This window comes from Lontra canadensis, unplaced genomic scaffold (genome assembly GCF_010015895.1).
Source record: "Lontra canadensis isolate GAN:19392208 unplaced genomic scaffold, GSC_riverotter_1.0 scaffold12, whole genome shotgun sequence".
NCBI classification, from domain to species: domain Eukaryota; kingdom Metazoa; phylum Chordata; class Mammalia; order Carnivora; family Mustelidae; genus Lontra; species Lontra canadensis.
In genome coordinates, this window is record NW_022631006.1 from 11,999,858 (window position 1) to 12,020,648 (window position 20,791).

A 20,791-nucleotide genomic window follows, 5' to 3' on the forward strand; every position below is an offset into this window, starting at 1 on the left:
TTATGCTAAATTTCAAATTTCTAAATAGTTTTTGACCAGTAAATAAAACTTGTTTTTTATTGATAGAATTAAAATAACTGCAAACTTTTGCTCAAACTACTTTTTTGAAAACTAAATGTTGATTGTTTTTAGGTACATAACTTAAGAATTCTTCAATCATGTTGTAATCCTAAAACATATTTAGGCTAATGCATAGGAAAAGATTTTGGTCAGTTTCTAGGTTGCCTAAATAATAGATATTGGACATCATTTCAGATTAGGGGGATGGTCCTTTAAAGCTGCTCGAAACTCAGAAAAGAGCTTCAAGCTAGGCTTAAATCTCATTGCAAATCTCTGGATTTCAGCCCAGCATGCATGTATACCCAAAATACTACCCTAATTGTCCAAAATCACATTGAGGCTCCTGACTCTGGCACAGATTCTTGGTTCAAGGTCATTCTTAAAATATTACTTCAGGTCCATTTTATAGCCTTTTTATTTGAAACCAAAAAATTAGGGGGAAATTTGGTTTAGTTCTTTATTGCACCAGAGAGAGATCCCTAGGCAATAGCTCTTCAATTGCAATCTTTTTTTAAAAAAAGATTTACTTATTTATTTTAGAGAAAAGGGAGAGGGACAAAGGGGGCGGGAGAGAGAGAATCTCAAGCATGGTGCTTGATCTCACGACCCTGAGATCATGACCTGAGCCTAAACCAAGTGTCAGCTGTTCAACCAACTGAGCCACCCAGGCTGAAATTACAATTTAATGAAATGTAAGTGTTTTACCCAAACTAGAGAGAGAGAGTTGTGGGGCAGGAGCAGTGTACTCTGTTGTCAACTAAATTTGGGAAGCCATACATAATCTCCTAGAGTTTTGCAATTTATATTAGTATGAATTAGGCTCAGAGATTTCCTACTGTGAAAACTTGTTCACTTTTATTCAACCTAATATTTCCCAATCAGCCACAGAAACTGTGCTGTAGGAAACACCATTAATATCTCAAGGGAGACCAGTGTCCTAAGAAACAAGGTTTAGAATTGCTGCCTTAAGTAAAATCTGCATGCTGAGTTGATTCTGAATTTGTTCCAAAAGCATTTTCTCAATATTATCTACAATTACATCTAAAGTTCAAATAGGCAGATAAATGGAAAATATTACATGGTAATTTTAACATGGTTAAGTGTGGTATTTATGCATATTGAAATATACCTCATTTGTCCTGTCTTATATTAACCATAAAAAATAAACTGAGTTTGTATATAGTCCTGATAAATAAACAAAGATCATTGCAATTTTAGGCATGAGTTTAACTAATAGATTCAAGCTTCCTATTTGAGTATCATCTGCAATGATCTATTATTATTTCAACCCCCCTGTACACTATTTAGTTGGGCTTTGTTTTGATCTCAGAAGTTCTCCCACTGTTATTAATCTATTGCATTCCATTGCCCTTATTCTTCAAGTGCATCAAAACAGTTAATAGAGCCCTATTTTATGAGGATCCTTTGTGTTTAAATCCACCCTAAACTTAAAATGCAAAATCTGGGGTGCCTGACTGGCTTGGTTGGTAGAGAGTGCTACTCTTGATCTCAGGGTTGTTAGTTGGAGCCCCAAATTGGTGTAGAGATTACTTAAAAATCTCTAAAACAAATAAAATGCAAAATCCATTTATTTTTATATAAAGTCCTTTTCCCCCTTTCCTCTCTGGGCTATTTCTTCTCCTGTTTACAAAGATGTTGCCATCCTATTTATTCTCAGAAGGACACTAGCTAATGGCTCTAGCAAGTACTCATGCCCACTCTAGTAGAAGTGATTACATTCTTCTGCAGGGAAGTTGACTGGAACAGAGAACTTCCAGAGCCAGTTCTCTCCCAATATACATCAAACCAAAAGGTCTGAGAATGACATTATCTGCCTAAAAGGCAAATTTTACCTGGACGTGGATATTAGGTAATTCTCTTTTCTGCTTCCCAACCCTAAATCCTTTGTCTTTATATATTACTACACAAAGCCTTTTGCACAACTAAGGTAAATAGGTAAATTTGCTTTGTTAGCAAATTTAGGTATGACTTCTCTACCTAAGTCAGGTGCAGATATAATCTCAAATATAGTAGATGTGAATCTTGGTCAAGAAATAGTTACGTGTTCAGTGACTCTTTAATTTAGCTTTCTGAACCATGTGAAAGGCAGAGGATTTTCATTTTCCAACCTATTTTGTATATAGGAAGACTGGATATGAACCTGGAGTACATTATGCTAAGTGAAATAATCCAGACACAGATGGACAAATACTACATAATGCCACTTACAGGAGGAATCTAAAATAGTCAAACTCTTAGAAGCAGAGAGTAGAATGGTGTCGGCCAGGGGCTGGAGGGAAGGGGGAGATAGGGAGGTATTTGTTAAAGGGTACTAAATTTCAACTATGCAAGGTGAATATGTCCTAGAGATATACTGTGCAGTGTAGTGCCTATAGTCTATACTGTTACATGGTATATTTAAATATTTGCTAAAAGGATGGATCTTATGTTAAATGTTCTTATCACAAAATAATCATAATAAATTAAAAGACTGGAGGGAACTTTTGGAAGTGGTGGATATATTTATGGCATAGATTGTGGTGGTAGTTTCACAGATGTAGAAATTAGTCAATTTGTATACATTAAATAAGTACAGATTTTTGTATGTCAACATACCTCAGTAAAGTTTTTTTTTAAAGAAAGATTGGATATGGTTCAGGAAAGGAAGGAATTCATATGGAAGCTTACTTCATTTAATGAGTTATTTTTTCTCCATATTACTTAGATATGCACAATTCCTGCCTTTTCTTCTGTGTGCCATATGTGAAATTAAAATATAGAAAAGTATTGTATTCCACTAGTGATGAAAAAGAAGTTACTGTGCTACCAAAAGTTTTTGATACAGAGAAGGAAAGCTAGGATCCTGAGAAAAGAAAGAAAGCTTTGCTTTAATCCCAAATTTACAAAGAAAACCAACCTCTAGCTTCATATCATTTTCACTATTCTGGATAGACTCTAGGCTTGTGGTTTTTTTCCCACTGGGTTTTCTAGACTTGAGGTTATCTCTTTAAATCACTGCCTTAAACTCTGTGGGGTGGCCATAGGAAATGAGACCCTAATTTGGGGGCATCTGGGATCATAGTTATAAGTGGCTCATTTAAGTGCCAAGTAAGCTGGCATTGATGTCTATATTCCACATCCCTTGCTGTAGCACCACTTGAAATTGTCAGAAGAGATTCAGACCTGCCTGTCATTGTGAGACTGTGGTACAAGACCTATTCTTCCCTGCAATGAATTCATTGCATAGCCTTCTCACATAGTAGTTACAGGGCTATCATCAAATGCATTTCCAGACCAGTTCCAAATGTTGGAGCCACTGAGATTTGTCGGAGGGACCCAGAAGAACTTGATCAATGCATAATTCAGAGAGTCATTCCTGATAAGCCTATTTTGAAATCCTCATATAAGTTAACTGTGGAGCCATCGAAGGGCTCTAAAACATTCCTGGGACCTGAGGGCATCCAGGTTGAAATAGAACCCTTGGTCCCATTAAATAGTTGTTTTTAACCTTATCTGCACAGTAAAATCACTGGAAAGCATTAACAAATATTGATGCCTGAGTCTTCCCCCACCTTCTCAGGATTCTGATTTAACAGTTGTCTCCCAATAATCTAATGTGATCCTCTAACATGATCCAGTGGTTCTCAGTTTTGGCAGCATGTCAGAATTATCTGGGGAGCTTTTTAAATTCCTGGTGCCCAGGCTGCACCCCGTATCAATTTAATGAGAGTCTTTGTGGGTGGGACCTGGCGTCAGTATTTTTTTTAAAGTTCCCTAGCTGATTACAGTATTTAGCCAAAGCTGAGCGATAGGAAAACCTGGAAAAGGGAACGTGGCTGACTGAAAGCTGGCTTCTCATGTTCTCTCCAATTCACTTGGGTCTCTGAATGCTCTAGAACTGTAGGCTAAAGAGCTGTAACACAGCTGAGTTGAAAGGGAAAATACATGTAGATGCTCTGGCTTGGTACCAAAAAGAAAATGATGGTCAGTTCAAATGAAGGATTTACAAAATAAAGAAGAGATGCACCTGTGGCAATAAATTATGTGTACTTTGTCAACAGTTCTACAGGATTGCATTTTGTCAGTAATGCAGGATTTTGGTTCAGTTCCATAGATATGTTTCTCATTGTTCTTTTTTTAAGTTGGGGTTGCCCTGATTTTCTTATTTTTGTTTTGATAATGTGAATTATTTTTCTTTTGTTTAACCTGCTAAGAACTGTTCAGAGCATAAGCAAGTTTACCATCTCCATATTTAGAGGTGGTGTGTATATTTGCTAACTACTAGCAGAGATTATAGCTGAGTAGGATCTTATCCAAAGAATTGTTGACAGTTGGGTTGCTGAAGATTTTGTGGCCAAAGTCAAATCCCACAACACTGTGTTTATTTGCTTTTTGCCAATTGTTAGGCCATATCCCGTCACAGTCTAACAATCCAAAAGAGAATATTGCCAAATCATTGGCTGGTTTTCAGAATGGCTAACCCTTTTTTTGCTATGGAACTTACAATGCTTAATTCTAATCAGTGAGGCATGCTTTTGCTTGAGTCAGTGGCCTATCACAATTAAGGATTTATTCTTAAAAGAAATGAATGATATTGACCATGGTTGGGAATAACAAAACCAATTTAGTAATTGGATCCAAAAGCAAGAAAATGGTCTTGAAGGACTGAGTTCTTTGTCCCACATCTGTCTCTCAGGCCAGTTGTCAGTTGCCCAGTACACTGCTGCCATCTCTCACTTGGCACCTCAATTCCCAGCTTAAACAGCAGTGTTATTTCTGTCAGGTGTAGGGTGATTTTCTCTGTCTGTTGATGGAATGCCGGGTCCAAAAATTGTCTAAATTCACCCTCTCACCCTTCGCCAAGGGGGGAGTTCTGACGACAACAGGGAAAGTATTGACCATCCATTACCAATCCCTTTATGATGTTATTAATGCTCTCCTTTTGCAGGATATGAATATTTCTTTCATTTTAGGAGTGCATGTAATGCTTTTATTACCCTTATTATTAGTTCAGGTTAGGTTCCAGTTTTGTCACTTGTAAACCTACTAGAAGGCTAAATGTGGAACCACCAGAGAGAACAGGCTTTCTTACCTCCCGGGTGAGAAGGGTAAGCAATCTGAGGACCAGTTCTCCAGTAACAGCTTCTCTCTCCAGTGTCGGCAGTGTGGTCTAGCATCTCCTGGCCTCTCATGAATTCCTACGTTTACATACCTGGGTCTTACTTAATGTCTATTAGTACAAGTCTTATTTTTGTTGGGTTCCTTGGCATGCTTTTTCCTGCAATTTACTCATTCTAATCTAAATTTAAAATATTTCACAAGACAACACTATAATTAAGACTAAAGTTAGGTCCTCACAACTCAGGATAGCTTAAGTAATTTTTTTAGTTCCCTAAAGATACGAGACATGAGCTATCATATCCACCTCCCTGCCACAACGCTTCTCTTCCTCTAGGCCCTCCATCAACCTGTCCCAGCCCAATCTTCTGGAAACAGAATTGTATACCCAGATTTATTACCTCTTCTACTCACTCCAGCCCATTAGCTTAGCAATATCTTGGAAGTCACATTTTTTATGAAGAATTTATCCTTCTCCTAGTAAAGTAAGCAGTCCTTCAAAACCTATTCATTTCATCAGGTAACTTTCCCCTTCATTCAAAGCAAAGCCATGAGAATGGAGTAGGGACCTTCTCATGGTAATGCAGAGAACAACTATGTCTCACACAAGCTGACATCTAGCTTTTCATGCAAAATTTTACCATCTAAGATATTTAAATCTATACCATCTTAAAAGACCTCTAAAGAAGGGTGTTCAAAAACCACTGAACATATTTAAGGCATCGGAATACTGAAAATGAAATGCAAGAGTTTGATTCAGATCTATCACACTTTCTGAACTCTGCTGCATTTCACTTTAGTAGACAATCCAATTACCTTTACTCTCATTTTAAATAGGAAGGAAACATCTTTTGTTCATTTGTTCATTCATTCAGTTAATGATTGAAGAATGTACATAGTCTTCATATTTGTAATTTCAAGTTTTTGTTCTTCTTTGGCTTCTTAAACAAATTTTGTTGAGCACTTTCTTTGTACCTGGATATAGTAGCTTCAACTTTATATGTGTCAATTTGCACATTTTATGTATGGGGCATTCACACTTAAAATTAGTAAGGCTTTCCCAGAAATAATAGGAAACGACTACCAGAATTCTCTTCTAATAAGTTATTCTCCATTTATTTTTCAATGAAGTGTTTCCTTTTGTATCTTAGGATTTCCTAATAGACAACGGTGAATCAGCTTCTTTTCAAGTATGCTGAAGGTTGAGTGGCTCCTTCTTTAATAGGATAACAATACAACCTGCCAAGAGTTTTAGGGTTTACTTAAAGCATCCCATTAAAGGTTTCTCTTTCCAGGAGAATTCACCATATCAAGAAAGTATACTTCTATATGCAGCCTATGAAAAGCTTATAGAAGTGAAGACTATTTATATGATATATATCCTGACTCTAAGTACCTTGGTATTGTGACATTCTAATTAATGATACAGAATGAACTTATTTCTTTCTCTCTCTCTTTCATTTTTACTGTAGAATTAGAGTAGAGGAGGAGTGGTATACCCAATCGGCTTTATGGTTACTCAAGGTTAACACTAAATTGTGTTTCAAACTATAAAATAAGTTTGGCATTTTGTGTATGTTTACAAACACCTGGGTTTCATGGTTTCAAGAAATTTTAACACAAAATAAAACACATATGTGAATGTGTCATAATTGTGGATATTTTTCATCCCAAATAATTATGCATACTGTTCATTTTCACTGGATTTTATATCTAATTTTTCACTTTCCATTACTTGACTAAAGCATTCAAAAGGAATTAGCTGGTATACAGAAGAATTCTACAGTGTTTAGGTTTGATAACGATATTGCTACGATTTCGAATTAGTTCTGACAGCTCATCTTATCCTTGAGATAATATTCACCTATATCATTCAGAGTATGTGGTAATTATATAATGAGTACTTAGATTTATTCACATTTATGTGATATATTCTATGGCTTAGAATAGAATAGACCATAAGAACTAGAAGGTATATTGGAGATCATCTGCACATATCCCATATCTTAGAGATGAAAAAACTGAGACTTGGAAAGAATTAAATATTTTTCCAGAATTATTCACAGGCAGATTATATGTATGCATCATAACTTCCACCTGGGCTCTGTCTCCTCTACCAGGTTCCATTATCCATAAGTCTCAATTTTTAAAAAATTGATTATATTCCAAATTCTGTTGCTCACATTAAAGTGATTATTCACAGAACCTTCCTCCAAATGGTTATTTCTTTACCTAAACCTAAGCATAATCAGAACAATATTCTATGACTAACATGATAATTTTATTAATAACTGTAATGATTAAAGAATTGCTGTTAATGATCCATTAAAATGGCCTTAGCATTCTATATCGATTATAGTTACAAAGAAGATCCTCTTGTTTTCATATTGGAAACATAATTCCCCAGATTCCCACTTATTGGTTCATTAATTAAGAAGCCTAAAAAGCATTCATTAAACAAGCAATTGAAGTTTCAAGTACTCACTGCAAGCAAAACGTACTATAAGTACTTAAGCAAATATTTACACCATCAACCCCATGCATTCTTTTTCAGTTGACTTGAACATACATAATATTATAAGATGAAATAATAATAACATTGTTCAAATGCTAGTAATATAAACAAAATCTATTTTCATTCGGGGATTTTAAATTCTTACTATACATGTTGAATATTTTACCCCATTAAATTTAAAACTATTAAAACTGTTTATTAATCATAACTGCTAAATGATAAGTCCAACCCTGATATTTTAACATGAAAAAAAACTGGGTTTTGGAAAAAATGTAATACACTAACAGAAAATCATGGACATCTCTTCTAACTCACTTTTATTTCCTCCTTCACATTTACAATTCTCTTAAGATAACATAGAACTATGGCATAGAAGATTCAAGAAAATGTTAGGAGGAACCTATTTTTTTTTCTTTTTTTTTTTTGCTCAGGTGAATAAACAATCTAATACAAACTCATTGTGGTGCAAACAGATGAGGATACCACAGATTCCCTTCTATTTTATAACTGTACACAATTGCACAAGTTGCTAAATTCATTTTTGAGCACAGATTATTTCCCACTACAGAAATATTGTTTCAAAGAAAATCAAATTACTTTTTAAAATAAAATTTCTTTTCCTCAAACTGGTAAGTAGCTTTTGGTGAGCATTTACTGAGTACTCATTTACTGAGCATTTAATGAGAACTCTCTTTAAGAGTTCCTAATGAATTTTGATAGAAGACAGTGAGTCACATTTCAGTGTGAATAATATCATTTACATTTTGCTTAGTTTATAAGCATTTTGAGTTTAGGACATAGGGATTATATTTTCAAATTGGTTTGGGTTATCAGTTACAATTATAATATTAGTAAATTTGACCTGTTGCAGAAGATGATTTTGGAAACATAGTTCAATGATCCCAATTGAGAGAAATTTAAAAATGATAGTTAATTTAAAAAAAAAAAGGAAACTAAGAAAGCCTGTCAATTGAAAAATGATTCTTTCACAGATTAAGGTTCCTACACAGTGCTATAAATTAAGGACATTACTTACTGTAACTGTTCTTCATCTCTTGGGTTCCTTTGACCTTGCCTCGTTTATCAATCCTCAGATACCACTGTGTTCGACAGAAGAGTCTTCTCACTCTTATATCCCCTCCTTCCATGTAATCATAACTTCTTGTATGTCGCTCAGGGCTGGAACAGTTCACATTTGTAGCCATTTGCTCTGGAGTCATGTCATTGCAAGCTAAAGATATAGTGCCCACTAGACAGATAATGTGAAAGCATGATCTGTAGAGCAAAGTTGGCAGGATCCATGTCAGTATCCATTTGCGCATTATAGTGTAGTGCTCCGGGTGTTCATGAATAACATAATGAAAATTAAATCTTGAGTTGATTGTTGCTCCTAGGTCATTGACCTCTTCCTATCTGTGAATTGTAGATTGATTTAAGAAAGAGTAGTTGTTTTTTTTCCAAATTGTTATCCTTATCGTTTTAGTTCCTGATAACAACACAGGATTCCTCCTAAAATAACTCTCTGTTGGTATTTCCTTATAAAAACAGGTTGTAATAAGCTCAGTTGCTGCGACACTGTTTACTACTTGACTTCTGTTTGCAATAAGAAATTAAGAATAGGGAAAGGAGGGGAGGGGAGGATGAAAAATTATATGTATAAATCTTAGTAGGTAAATAGTAGTATAACATGCAGTGCAGTTTGTACTGTGAAGGCACATTTAAAACAGCTTTCACAGAAGATGCCAACATCTTCATTTCTCTCTATGTAGATTTATAAAAGTTATGCATTACTAGAGACAAATCAGAATATGATTGTACCATTTATTCCGATTGCTATTTGGTAAGAAACATCCTGCAGTTAGAGCTACTGATTTAAATTAAGTCCTAAAATCACTATTAACAAAGTATAAATGCTTTCCCTAGATTCGTTTATTGTATGCTTTTATGTTTCTGGTTAATCAATTATATTCTCCTGAACTACCCACATTTCTCAAGTTAAATGCCAGTATTGTCTGGAAAACGTCAACCTAATCTTTATATAAGTTCTACAGCATAATTACTATAGATAATTACGTGGCTCAAAAGTTTGGTAACTTTACTTTTCCCCTCAGCACTAAAACCAGAGAAAGAGGTAAACTACTAGAAAATCATTCAGTATTATTTTTAAAGACAAATAACAGTAACTTACTTGTTCTGTTGATAACAGCTGGATACACAAGAATTCCATGTCTGTTGTCTGCCTTGTGCAACTTGAGCCTCTCTACTGTAGCTACAAACTATTTCTCAGCTGAGAAATTCTCCAGCAGAATCATAATTGTTTCCATAAATCAACAGGCAAGAGGATTTTCTCTCTGTGTGAGCGCGTGTATGCTTGTGTGTGTGTGTGTGGAGCCTTTTTATTCAGGGCTTTTCGATAAATACCTTTGCTGACCTCATTGGAAGCAATTAAAACTTAACCAGTGAGCTGTTAGTTGAATACAACAGCGAGAATAAAGGAGGCTTATATAGTATTCATTCGATGGTCATGAGAGGGAGCTATGAACATGGTTTATGCCTAAACCTACCAGTGGGTACCTACTTTGTAGAAACAGATCTCTGATTCTGAAGCAGTTAAAAGGGCAAAGGGAATTTTTTGCACCATCTTCACAACAAAAGCATTATATATAAGTTGAAAAATATTCCTTTGAATGTATATAAAAGGGATTTTTGCTGATTAGAAAACCTTTTCAATAGCTTTACGATACGTGTATTTCTACTGTTCTTTGCACTCAGAATTTTAGAACAAAACTAGCCTGTGTCAATTAACTCACATCTTAGTGTTCTAAAGCACTATGTGGCCGAGTTAAGTGCATATCTTTTCACACAGAGGTATTTTACCATGGTATATGAGTATAATTTTTAGATTTTATATTCCTAGGCTGAAAATAAGAGGACCTAGTTTCTTATTTGAATTGAGCCACTATTTACCAGTATGACTTTGGGCAAGTCACTTGGCATTTCTGAGTCTCAGCTAATATATTTGTAAAATTAGTGCATTAGTCTAAATGATTCTATGGTTCCTTGTAGTTTTAAAACTCTGTGAATTTGACTTGTACTAACTACCAATATAAGAAAGAGGATGCATCCTTTTAAAAATTATAATCCTTAAAAATTAAAAATAAAGAAAATAGTTTTACACTGTTTATCAGTGTTTGACTCTTGTCTCTATAAGAACATTAGCACAATAAATAAACGTTTATCAAAGGATGGAGTTATAAGATCTGTAGTTAATGTAAATAAGAGAAAGCTATTGTACTTTCCAACATGAGGTACTCTCTCCTTTACTTCCTATTCTGACATACATATAGTGTTCTAGTGTTTTGTTAACTATTTGCTGCAAAATAATTGCATTGTTTAGGAATGTATATTGAAATTCTCTTTCCCATGTTAATACCCCCAAAACACACACACACACACACACACACACACACACACACACACACTTGAAATGCACTATTTTACCACCAGGTGGTGCATGTAGACCAAATAGAAAAAGGAAATTAAGTCCTTCCAATCCAGTTCATAGTGTGATTTCTGTGCTTTTGGGGAACAGAATCAAGAGCATGGAAAAGGCTAAATGTACCCAGTTACTCTTTAGGCACCGGATATTGAAATTTATAAGTTTACTAGAGCAGAGGAGGATGGGCCCTTCTCTAATTGCATCCGTTGAATAGGTCACCGTAAAATAATCTATCATGTAGGCCAAAGAGAAGGCAAAGAATGATGCTACTGTGTTCTGAATCATAGTCCCATATGCAACAATAAGGAGCAATGTCAGAACTCCTAGAACTTGGATATTGCTTCTAAAGAAGTGAAAATTATTAACAGTCAGTCCACAGGTAAAGAATCCATTTGTTCCACACCGAGCCTATACATTTTAAACCAAGAAGTCAATAGATTAAAAGTCAAAATTTGCTAATTAAATGTTCAAAACTTAAATAAAAGAAATAGATAGTTTGTTGATAAAGACTGCTAGTCCCTCCTTAAAATTTGTTCTATAGGGTTAACTGTAAAATTGGAAACAAAGCACAAAATTGTGATCTATTTATTTTAGGTTCATTAGATGCCTTTGCACTCTGTGATTTGAAAATATAATCCCCATAATATTAATGAGTGGCTTAATCTCAATGAGGTAACTCTATTTAAATCTTTTGATTAGTGGAATGCCTGGGTGGCTCAGTCAGTTAAGCAGCTCTCCGGCTCAGGTCATGATCCCAGAGTTCTGGGACCAAGTGCCACTTCACACTCCTTGCTCAGTAGGGAGCCTGCTTCTCCCTCTGCCCCTCCCCCTATTCATGCTCACAGGCACACTCTCTCTTTCTCTCTGTCTCCCTGCAAATAAATAAAATCTTCTAAAGAAAAATTCTAAATAAATAATCTTTTGATTATCAGTTTTCCTAATGGAAAATAATTAACTCAAGATAGGCCTATAACCTGCTTCAATAACACCACAGCTGTAATGAAAACCTCACTTATGCCCTTATTATATGTATACTTTAAGAGGTATTCTCCAAAAACCAAGAGGAACTTCAGGTATCTCTAGAGGGGTTAATACTCTGGGGTTGTTGTTGTTGTTGTTGTTGTTGTTGTTTTAGATTTTATTTATTTATTTGACAGAGAGAGACACAGTAAGAGAGGGAACACAAGCAGGGGGAGTGGGAGAGGGAGAAGCAGGCTTCTCACAGAGCAGGGAGCCCTATGCAGGGTTCAATCCCAGGACCCTGGAATCATGACCTGAGCTGAAGGCAGATGCTTAACCTAGGTGCCCCTACACTCTTCATTTTTTTAAAAAAATTTATGTTATTTAAAGTCAATTAATTAAAATATAATGAATGTATTATTAGTTTCAGAGGTGGAGTTCAGTGATTCATCAGTTGCATATAATACCCATTACATCATGTGACCTCCTTAATGCCCATCACCCAGTTACTACATCCCCCACCACTCCCCTCCAGCAACCCTCAACTTCCTTCCTATAGGTAACAGTCTCTTATGGTTTGACTCCCTCTCTGATCTCATTTTATTTTTCCCTCCCTTCCCCTATGATCCTCTGTTTTTCTTATTAAATTCTATAGATGAGTGACATCAGATGATAATTGTCTTTCTGTGATTGGCTTATTTTTCTTAGCCTTTAGATCCATCCACATCATTGCATATGGTAACATTTCATTTTTGATGGCTGAGTAATATTTAATTATATATAGATACCACATCTTCTTTATCCACTCATCTGTCAATGGGCATCTGGGCTCTTTCCATAGTTTGCTATTTGTGGACATTGCTGCTATAAACATTAGGGTGCAATTGCCCCTTTGGATCACCATGTTTGTATCCTTTGAGTAAATACTTACTAGTGCAATTGCTGGGTCATAGGGTAGCTCTATTTTTAACTTTTTGAGGAAACTCTATACTGTTTTCCAAAATGGATGTACCAGCTTGCATTCTCACCAGCAGTGTAAGAAGGATCCCCATTCACATGCTCACCGACATTTGTTGTTTCCTGACTTGTTGATTTTAACCATGCTGACTGGTATGAGGTGGTATCTCGTTGTGGTTTTGATTTGTATTTCCCTAATGCTGAGTGATGCTGAGCACTTTTTCATGTGTCTACTGGCCATTAGTATGACTTCTTTGCAGAAATGTCTGTTCATGTCTTCTGCCCATTTCTTGACTGGATTACTTGTTTTTTTGAGTGCTGAGTTTGATAAGTTCTTTGTAGATCTTGGATACTAGCCCTTTATCTGATAAGAGGTTTACAAATATCTTCTCCCATTCTCTAGGTGGTCTTTTGGTTTTGTTGACTCTTTCCTTTGCTGTGCAAAAGCTGTTGATCTTGATGAAGTCCACTAGTTCATTTTTGCTTTTTATTTCCCTTGCCTTTGGAGATAGGTCTAGCAAGAAGTTGCTGTGGCCAAGGTTGAAGAGGTTGCTGCCTGTGTTCTCCTCTAGGATTTTGATGGATTCCTGTTTCACATTTAGCTCTTTCATCCATTTTGAGTTTATCTTTGAGTATGGTGTAATAAAGTGGTCCAGTTTCATTCTTCTGCATGTGGCTGTCCCAATTTTGCCAACACCAGTTGTTGAAGAGACTATCTTTTTTACACTGAATATTCTTTCCTGCTTTGTCAAAGAGTAGTTGACCATAGAGTTGAAGGTCCATTTCTGCGTTCTCTATTCCATTCCATCACTCTGTTTTTTTTAAAGTTCTTGGTGGTAATTACATTGATAAGCATTTATAGTTCTATTTTTAATGTATATATAGTGATAAGCTAAGCACAGAAATGCTTTGAAGAAGTGTCTCTCTTACTGTTTCTGGATTGTGTTAACTTCAGTTTTCATTGGAAACACCTCCAGCTCTTGAGCTTTGAATTTGTAAAACAAAGGTTAAAATCTGTAAAACAAAGGATTCTTGCATCTATTCCTAAACACTGGCTTTTTAGAAAAACACCCTTAGAAAGTAAAGATTAGCATCTGGTATTCTTCAAAAAGAAACAGTGCCTAATTCTTGCCTTGGTTGATTTGGGAATAGAATATGTAAAAAGAATACAGTGAAAACATCATGAAAACGTAAGTGGTCTTTAAGGTAATGATTAACCACCATCTAGTTTTGCTTAAGCAACCTCCATTATATTCCTATTTAATAAAGAGGTAAATGATAGAAAATAGCTTTTGTTTAATAAATTTTGCATTTCAATAATTAATTTTAAACCTATGCCACATTCATAAGTATGTGTAATATAATCAGTAGAAGGGAACATCATTAAATATTTTCATTACTGTACATTTTTACATCCTATCCTGTTCCCCATCCTTTTAGCTCCCATTCTTTACCAAAAATATAGGTAATCATTGTTATTAGTTTCTTGTGTAACTTTCCAGAGTTTTCTATGTATATATAGGCAAATTGAATACATATGTGTGGATATACACACACATATATATATATAATTTTTCTTCTTTTTGTACAAAAGGTAGCATACCATACATCATGTGCTGATTGTTGCATTTTTACTAATAAAAATAGAAAGTCCCCATTAGTATTTAGGAAATTTCCTCAATTTGTTTTACAACTGCCTAGTACTCCATTGAATGGGAATATATCACAATGTATTTGCCTAGCCCTCTATTGATGGACCTTTATTTTTTTTCCAATCTTTTTCTGTTACCAAAAAAAAAAAAATGCTCCAACAAATAGAATTGTAAACGTGTCATTTTTTTACTCTGCAAATATATTTGTAGGATCAATTTCTAGAACTTGTCCAGGTCAAATTGTATATGTATTTATTATTTAGCTAGATATTGCCAGTTTATCCTCTACAGAAGTTGTGCTAGTTTTATAATCCCACTAGCAGTCTAGAAGTGTAACTTTGTTTTCAGTATAGTATATTATCAAACTTTTCGGGTTTTGCTACTCTGACAGGTAAAAATGGCATTCATTATAGTTACCCCTTGCATTTCTCATTTTATGAGAGAAAGCCACCAGCACAGAGTGCACAACAGGTGGCAGTAGGGAAACTTTCCCTGCAGTAATGACAGTAGAGCTGCAATTTAAAGGGTGAGAAGGAGCTAAGCAGGTGAAGAGGTACCTGTAAATATACAAAGACCCTGTATTGAAAGAGAACATGTTTGTTTTAACAATGAAACACCAGTTTGGTTTTACTAGAGGAAATGAGAAGGACTGCAGTTCATGAAGAGGTGAGAAGGGTCCTGTTGGGCTGTGTTAAGGAGTCAGATCTTCACCCTAAAGGCAATAGGAAGCCATTAAAATATATCAAGCCAAAGGGTGACATGATCAGAATCATACTCCCTGCCTCTATTGTGGCCCAAACTTATTTAATTCCTATTAGCAGAATAAGTTTACATAATATTAAATTACGTTATTTTATCTTGTTTTTTCTGTTCTTCATATTCTCAAAAAGATAGCCAAACTTTATAGTTAGAAAGGTAAGATGGGGGGCCCCTGGGTGGCTCAGTGGGTTAAGCCTCTGCCTTCGGCTCAGGTCATGATCTCAGGGTCCTGGGATCGAGCCCCACATTAGGCTCTCTGCTCAGCAAGGAGACTGCTTCCCCCCTTCTCTCAGCCTGTCTCTCTGCCTACTTGTAATCTCTATCAAATAAATAAATAAAACCTTTTAAAAAAAAAAAAGAAAAGAAAGAAAGGTAAGATGGGTGAGAAAAAAGTCACATACACTTCCTGACTTGAGTTAAGCCTGGATCACTTCACAGAGTTGTACTAAGTACCATGAAAAGACCATAAAGAAGTCAGTCTATTTGTGGAGCCCAGCTCCTATATTTCTGGAAACACTGTAGCACACAGCAGAAGCAGCCAAGGTCCAGAGAGTAAGGACTGTCTCATGTATCTAAACAAATGGGGGCCACAAGCACCCCTCAAAAAGATTTCCCATGTTTCAAAAAGAAATCTGAAAACAGCAGGAAGTCCATATCTGAAGGAACTATGTGAGCACAGTCAAAGAACACGCAGAAGGAACAAGAGTAGACCAATGACTCAAAAACCAGAGGGCTGGGGCGCCTGGGTGGCTCAGTCAGTTGAGCTTCTGCCTTCGGCTCTGGTCATGGTCTTGGGGTCCTGGGATCGCCCCACGTTGAGCTCTCTGCTCGGCGGGGTCCTGCTTCCCCCTCTCTCTCTGCCCCCTCTCTGCCTGCTTGTGATCTCTGTCTGTGGATAAATAAATAAAATCTTAAAAAACAAAAACAAAAACAAAAACAAAAAATAGAGGGCCTTGCCTTGTCCCTGAATCCTATCCCATCTTGAGGTAGAAGAAGGAAACCCAGAAACAATGGAGGTGAAATTTTCTTACCAACTTGGGAGGTAACATTCTCAAAGTTGAAACAAGGTTGATTTATAAACATAAATTTATGTTATTTCTTGCATATTTGAGATTATAATCCAAGATCTACTTCTACTATATTCCCACTGCTATTGCCACACCGTGGATTTATCTTCATCTTTTCCCTTGTCAGTCCCTTTCCAAATTTTTTTTTTCCATCCCATAAATTTACCCCAGCTTTGGATCATGCCATACAATCAATATTACTTACTTCCTTGATCTACTTACTAAAAAATATTTATCAAGTAGCTATTTGGTACCAGATGTTGTCCTAGAGTTTTGGAGATAGAGTAGTGAATACTCTGGAAGGAATATTCCAGAAGAATACTCTGACCTTACAGAGTATGCATTCCAGTGAAGGAACAAACATAAACACATAAATCTGTGGTGTAAGTTGGGGGTGGATATTAGGATACAAAGAAGATATTCAAGGAGATAGGGGTAAATGGGTAGAGGGACCTACTTTAAGTAGAAAAGGCCTGTCTGAGGAGGTAAAATTTTTAAATATATTTTTTTTAATTTCATTTTATTTTTTCAGTGTTCCAAAATTCATTGTTTATGCACCATACCTACTGCTCTGTGCAATACAGTGCTTTCCTTAATACCTACCACCAGGCTCACCCGACCCCCCACCCACCTCCCCTCCAAAACCCTCAGTTTGTTTCTGAGTCCACAGTCTCCCATGGTTCGTCTCCCCCTCCAATTTCCCCCAACTCATTTCTTGAGGAGGTAAATTTTAAGCTTCCTGGAACTTCCAAGAACTGAAAGAAGGCCAGTGTACATGAAGTACATGAGCAATGGGGAGAAGAATAGTAAGAAATAAATGAAACTGAAGAAGTAGGCAGAGGCCAGATGCTAAAGAACCTTTAGAAGGTCATGGTAATAAGAGTTTGGGTTTATTCTAAGTGTAGTAGGAAGTTGGGGTATAGGTATGTATCCTTCAAACCTGATGGACCTGGTGGTCAAAGACAGTAGTTTAAACTCAGGAGTACAATCTCAAGTGTAACTGAGCAAGCCTGGGGTCCCTATAAATCCTCAGTTATGTAAACTTTGTGGTTATTCTTGACATAATGCCTTAACATTTTAAAACTAATTGTATATAAGGTACAAAGTCTGAGTCATATGTTCAAAATTGTGGTATACCTATGACTCAACTGTATAAATATCTCAGTTTACAAATGTAACTTGACTTTTTGTGTCTCTGTCTATAAAAGTTTGTTTAATTTAATATTTATAAAAAGTTCTCTGAAATGCTCATCTAAAATTAAAGTTCTTCAAAATACATTATTACTCTTCTGAATTACTATGCAACTTTAGACCTAGGATAAGATCTCTAGAGTTTTTAGTTATTTTTTTTTCAATTTGGAAATTTCTATATAATGAAATTATATTATGCAGTTCACTCTTAATTGGCTTGACTCCACTTAAATTAATGCTTAACTTTACAAAGAATCCGTCTTCTTGATTCAGTGCTATACGTTAGTGCCTAGTTTTGACAGCATAGAGCCACTCTAACAGTTGAAAAGCATTATAATGGGTAGGGAAAGAATTTTGCTTCACCCCAGGAGAACATCATGAAAAACAACAAAGACCCTGTACAATTAGGGTTATTACATTCTTTGCTTAAAGTTGTCATTCTTTGATTCCATATTCATTGTCTACATAGCGAGGGAATAAAATAAGGGAGTGCAAAAAATTTTTTTTAAATCTTTCATAAATGCCAATGTGTTAATAACAGAATTGGCTTTATTTTTTAAATTATTAACTTTAAAACCAGGAATTTTTAGGAACAAATAAACTTTTTTTAAAGATTTACTTATTTATTTGATAGAGAGGGGGAGAGAGAGCACACGTGTGTGGGGGGTGCAGGGGGAGAGGCAAAGGGAGAAGGAGAGAGATACTCAAGCAGGCTTTGGTTGAGCGCTCAATACCGTGACTGTGAGATCACAACCTGAGCTAAACCCAAAAGTCAGCCACACAACTGAATTTGCCACCCAAGCACCCCAACAGCAAATGAACTTTTCAAAAGTAGGAGGAGGCAGAATAAAGATAATTATAATAGAAAAGAAAGAGAAGACTGTTACAGAGTTCAGTATTTTTAGTATGAAGATAATCCATGAAAAGCCAAATATCTATTAAATTACAGTCTCTTATAAACCTGGTGGCTAAAAATATAACTCACACATAAGAGAAAGGGGGTTAATGCTTCTCCTTAGGCTTCTTTTCAAGCTAAATATTCTTCCTATCTTTAAATATTACTCAAATTTTCCTCTCGATGGTATTTAATATTAACTTAGTCATACTTAGTCCTCCTTCTTCATCTAATCAATTCCAAAAGTCATCAATTTTATCACCACAACTTTTTCCACACCTGTTGCTTCCTATCAATTATCACGTTCATATCCTAAGGCAAGTAATTTTTTCTCATGTCAACTCTATTCCTAACTCACCTCCTTGAATCTCTTCTTCCTGACCCCCAATCCATTTTATGTGTTGCTATCAGGTTAATCTTTCTGAAGCACAGTTATAATCATGTTATTTTTCTGCTCAAAAGTCTTCAGTAACACCTCCATTTTTCATGAATAAAACTCTAGTCTTCTTTTTCTCATATAAAATCTTCTGTGCCCAACATCCTAACCATAGGTTACTATGGTAGCAAATAACACAAGAGAAAAGGGAAGAAAGGGGTTGTTGGAATCTGGGCAAAGAAGGCCTTTCTGACAAGGTCATTTAAGCTCAGATCTGAAGAATAAGAAGAAATCAGAAGTGGCAGCCCAGGGGTGCCTGGGTAGCTCAGTCAGTTAAGCGGGTACCTTTGGCTCAGGTTATGATCCCAGAGTCCTGGAATTGAGCCCCACGTGGGGCTCCCTGCTCCCTTTGCTGCTCCCCCTTCTCGTGCACTCTTGCTCTCTGTCTTGAATAAATAAATAAAATCTTGAAAAAAAAAAAAAAAAAGAAAGAAAGAAGAAGAAAGAAGTGGCAGCCCATTCCAGGCTAAGGTAACAAGGAAAGCAAAAGTTCTGAGGTGATAATGAGTTTGGTATGTTCTAGAAATCAAAAGATGACAGTGTAACTGGAGCATAGCAAACAAGGGGAAAGTTAGATGATATGAAACCAATGTATGTAGGGTCTTGATACCAACAGCAGGAATTTTGGATTTGATCCTAGAAATAATGGGTTATGATCAGTGAGTCATGTGATCATTCTAAAACCACAAAGAATGGTGTGGAAATGGCAAAAGCTGAAATAAGGAGACCAGTTTGGAGGCTATGACTGTAATCCAGGTTGGAGGTGATGATGACCTAGACTAGGATCCTGGATGGAGAGAGTGAAAGAAGTGGGCATATAAATGTTGGAGAAAAAGCTTGATGATAGCTTCTATCTGAGAGACAATGAGGAGTGAAGATTCAATTCCGGGGTGCCTGGGTGGCTTAGTCGTTAAGCGTCTGCCTTTGGCTCAGGTCATGATCCCAGGCTTCTGGAATCAAGACCCGCATTGGGCTCCTTGCTCCGTGGGAAGCCTGCTTCTCCTTCGCCTGCTTCTCCTCCCACTTCCCCTGCCTGTATTACCTCTCTCGCTGTGTGTGTGTCTCTCTCAGATAAATATATAAAATCTTTAAAAAAAAAAAAAAAGATTCAATTCCAGATGTCTGATATTTGCAATAGGATAAATAGTGGTGCCATTTTGCATAGCTAACGAGGCCTGGGAGATCAATGGATGGGAAAATCAGGCAGCTGGAAAGTCTAGCTAAGAGGAATGGTATAAACCAAAACTCGGTCTGGATCAAAGGGATCAGGACCTCTTACTCCCTTGAAATGCTTACCAGTAAGATCTTACAAATCAATTACCACAAAATGTGGAAGTAGAAACAGAAACACTTTTTAAGAAACTCTGGTGCAAAAGGGAAGCTTTTCTCATGGCAGTATTTTGATGAAAATGTTAAGGGCCATCCTCCCTCATTCTTCTAATTATGAATGTTTCTGACATTCAAAATATCATAGGCCCTATGAAATGATCAGAACTCAAGCTATGTTATTGTAAAAGCCTAAAACAGATTTATTCTTTGATTTCAGCCATAAATGGGTTTTAAATTTGTCAAAATGTAGGTTAGGGTACAGTGTTCAATCAATTCTTGCAACACTAAGAAAGAAGTTTCTTCATAACAATGTTGGCATTTTAAAAACTAATCAATACTTAGTACCTCTCTGA

General features: G+C 36.1%; 2 protein-coding genes across 7 annotated transcripts in view; one reads left to right on the forward strand and one right to left on the reverse strand.

Annotated features, from left to right (window-relative positions):
• The window catches only part of FGF7 (fibroblast growth factor 7), a 51,758-nt gene extending 41,596 nt beyond the window's left edge, over positions 1-10,162 (reverse strand). Inside the window, exons 1-2 of one of the 3 annotated variants that reach the window (XM_032856547.1) lie at positions 9,882-10,162; positions 8,730-9,106 (exon numbers count right to left, since the gene is read on the reverse strand). In XM_032856547.1, the coding sequence (XP_032712438.1) occupies positions 8,730-9,015 (286 nt within the window). In that variant the 5' untranslated portion in view covers positions 9,016-9,106; positions 9,882-10,162. The remainder of the gene's footprint in view (positions 1-8,729; positions 9,107-9,881) is intronic. The other 2 variants (XM_032856548.1, XM_032856549.1) reach the window with 2 other exon arrangements.
• The window catches only part of FAM227B (family with sequence similarity 227 member B), a 183,285-nt gene that overhangs the window by 98,442 nt on the left and 64,052 nt on the right, over positions 1-20,791 (forward strand). The window lies entirely within an intron of this gene.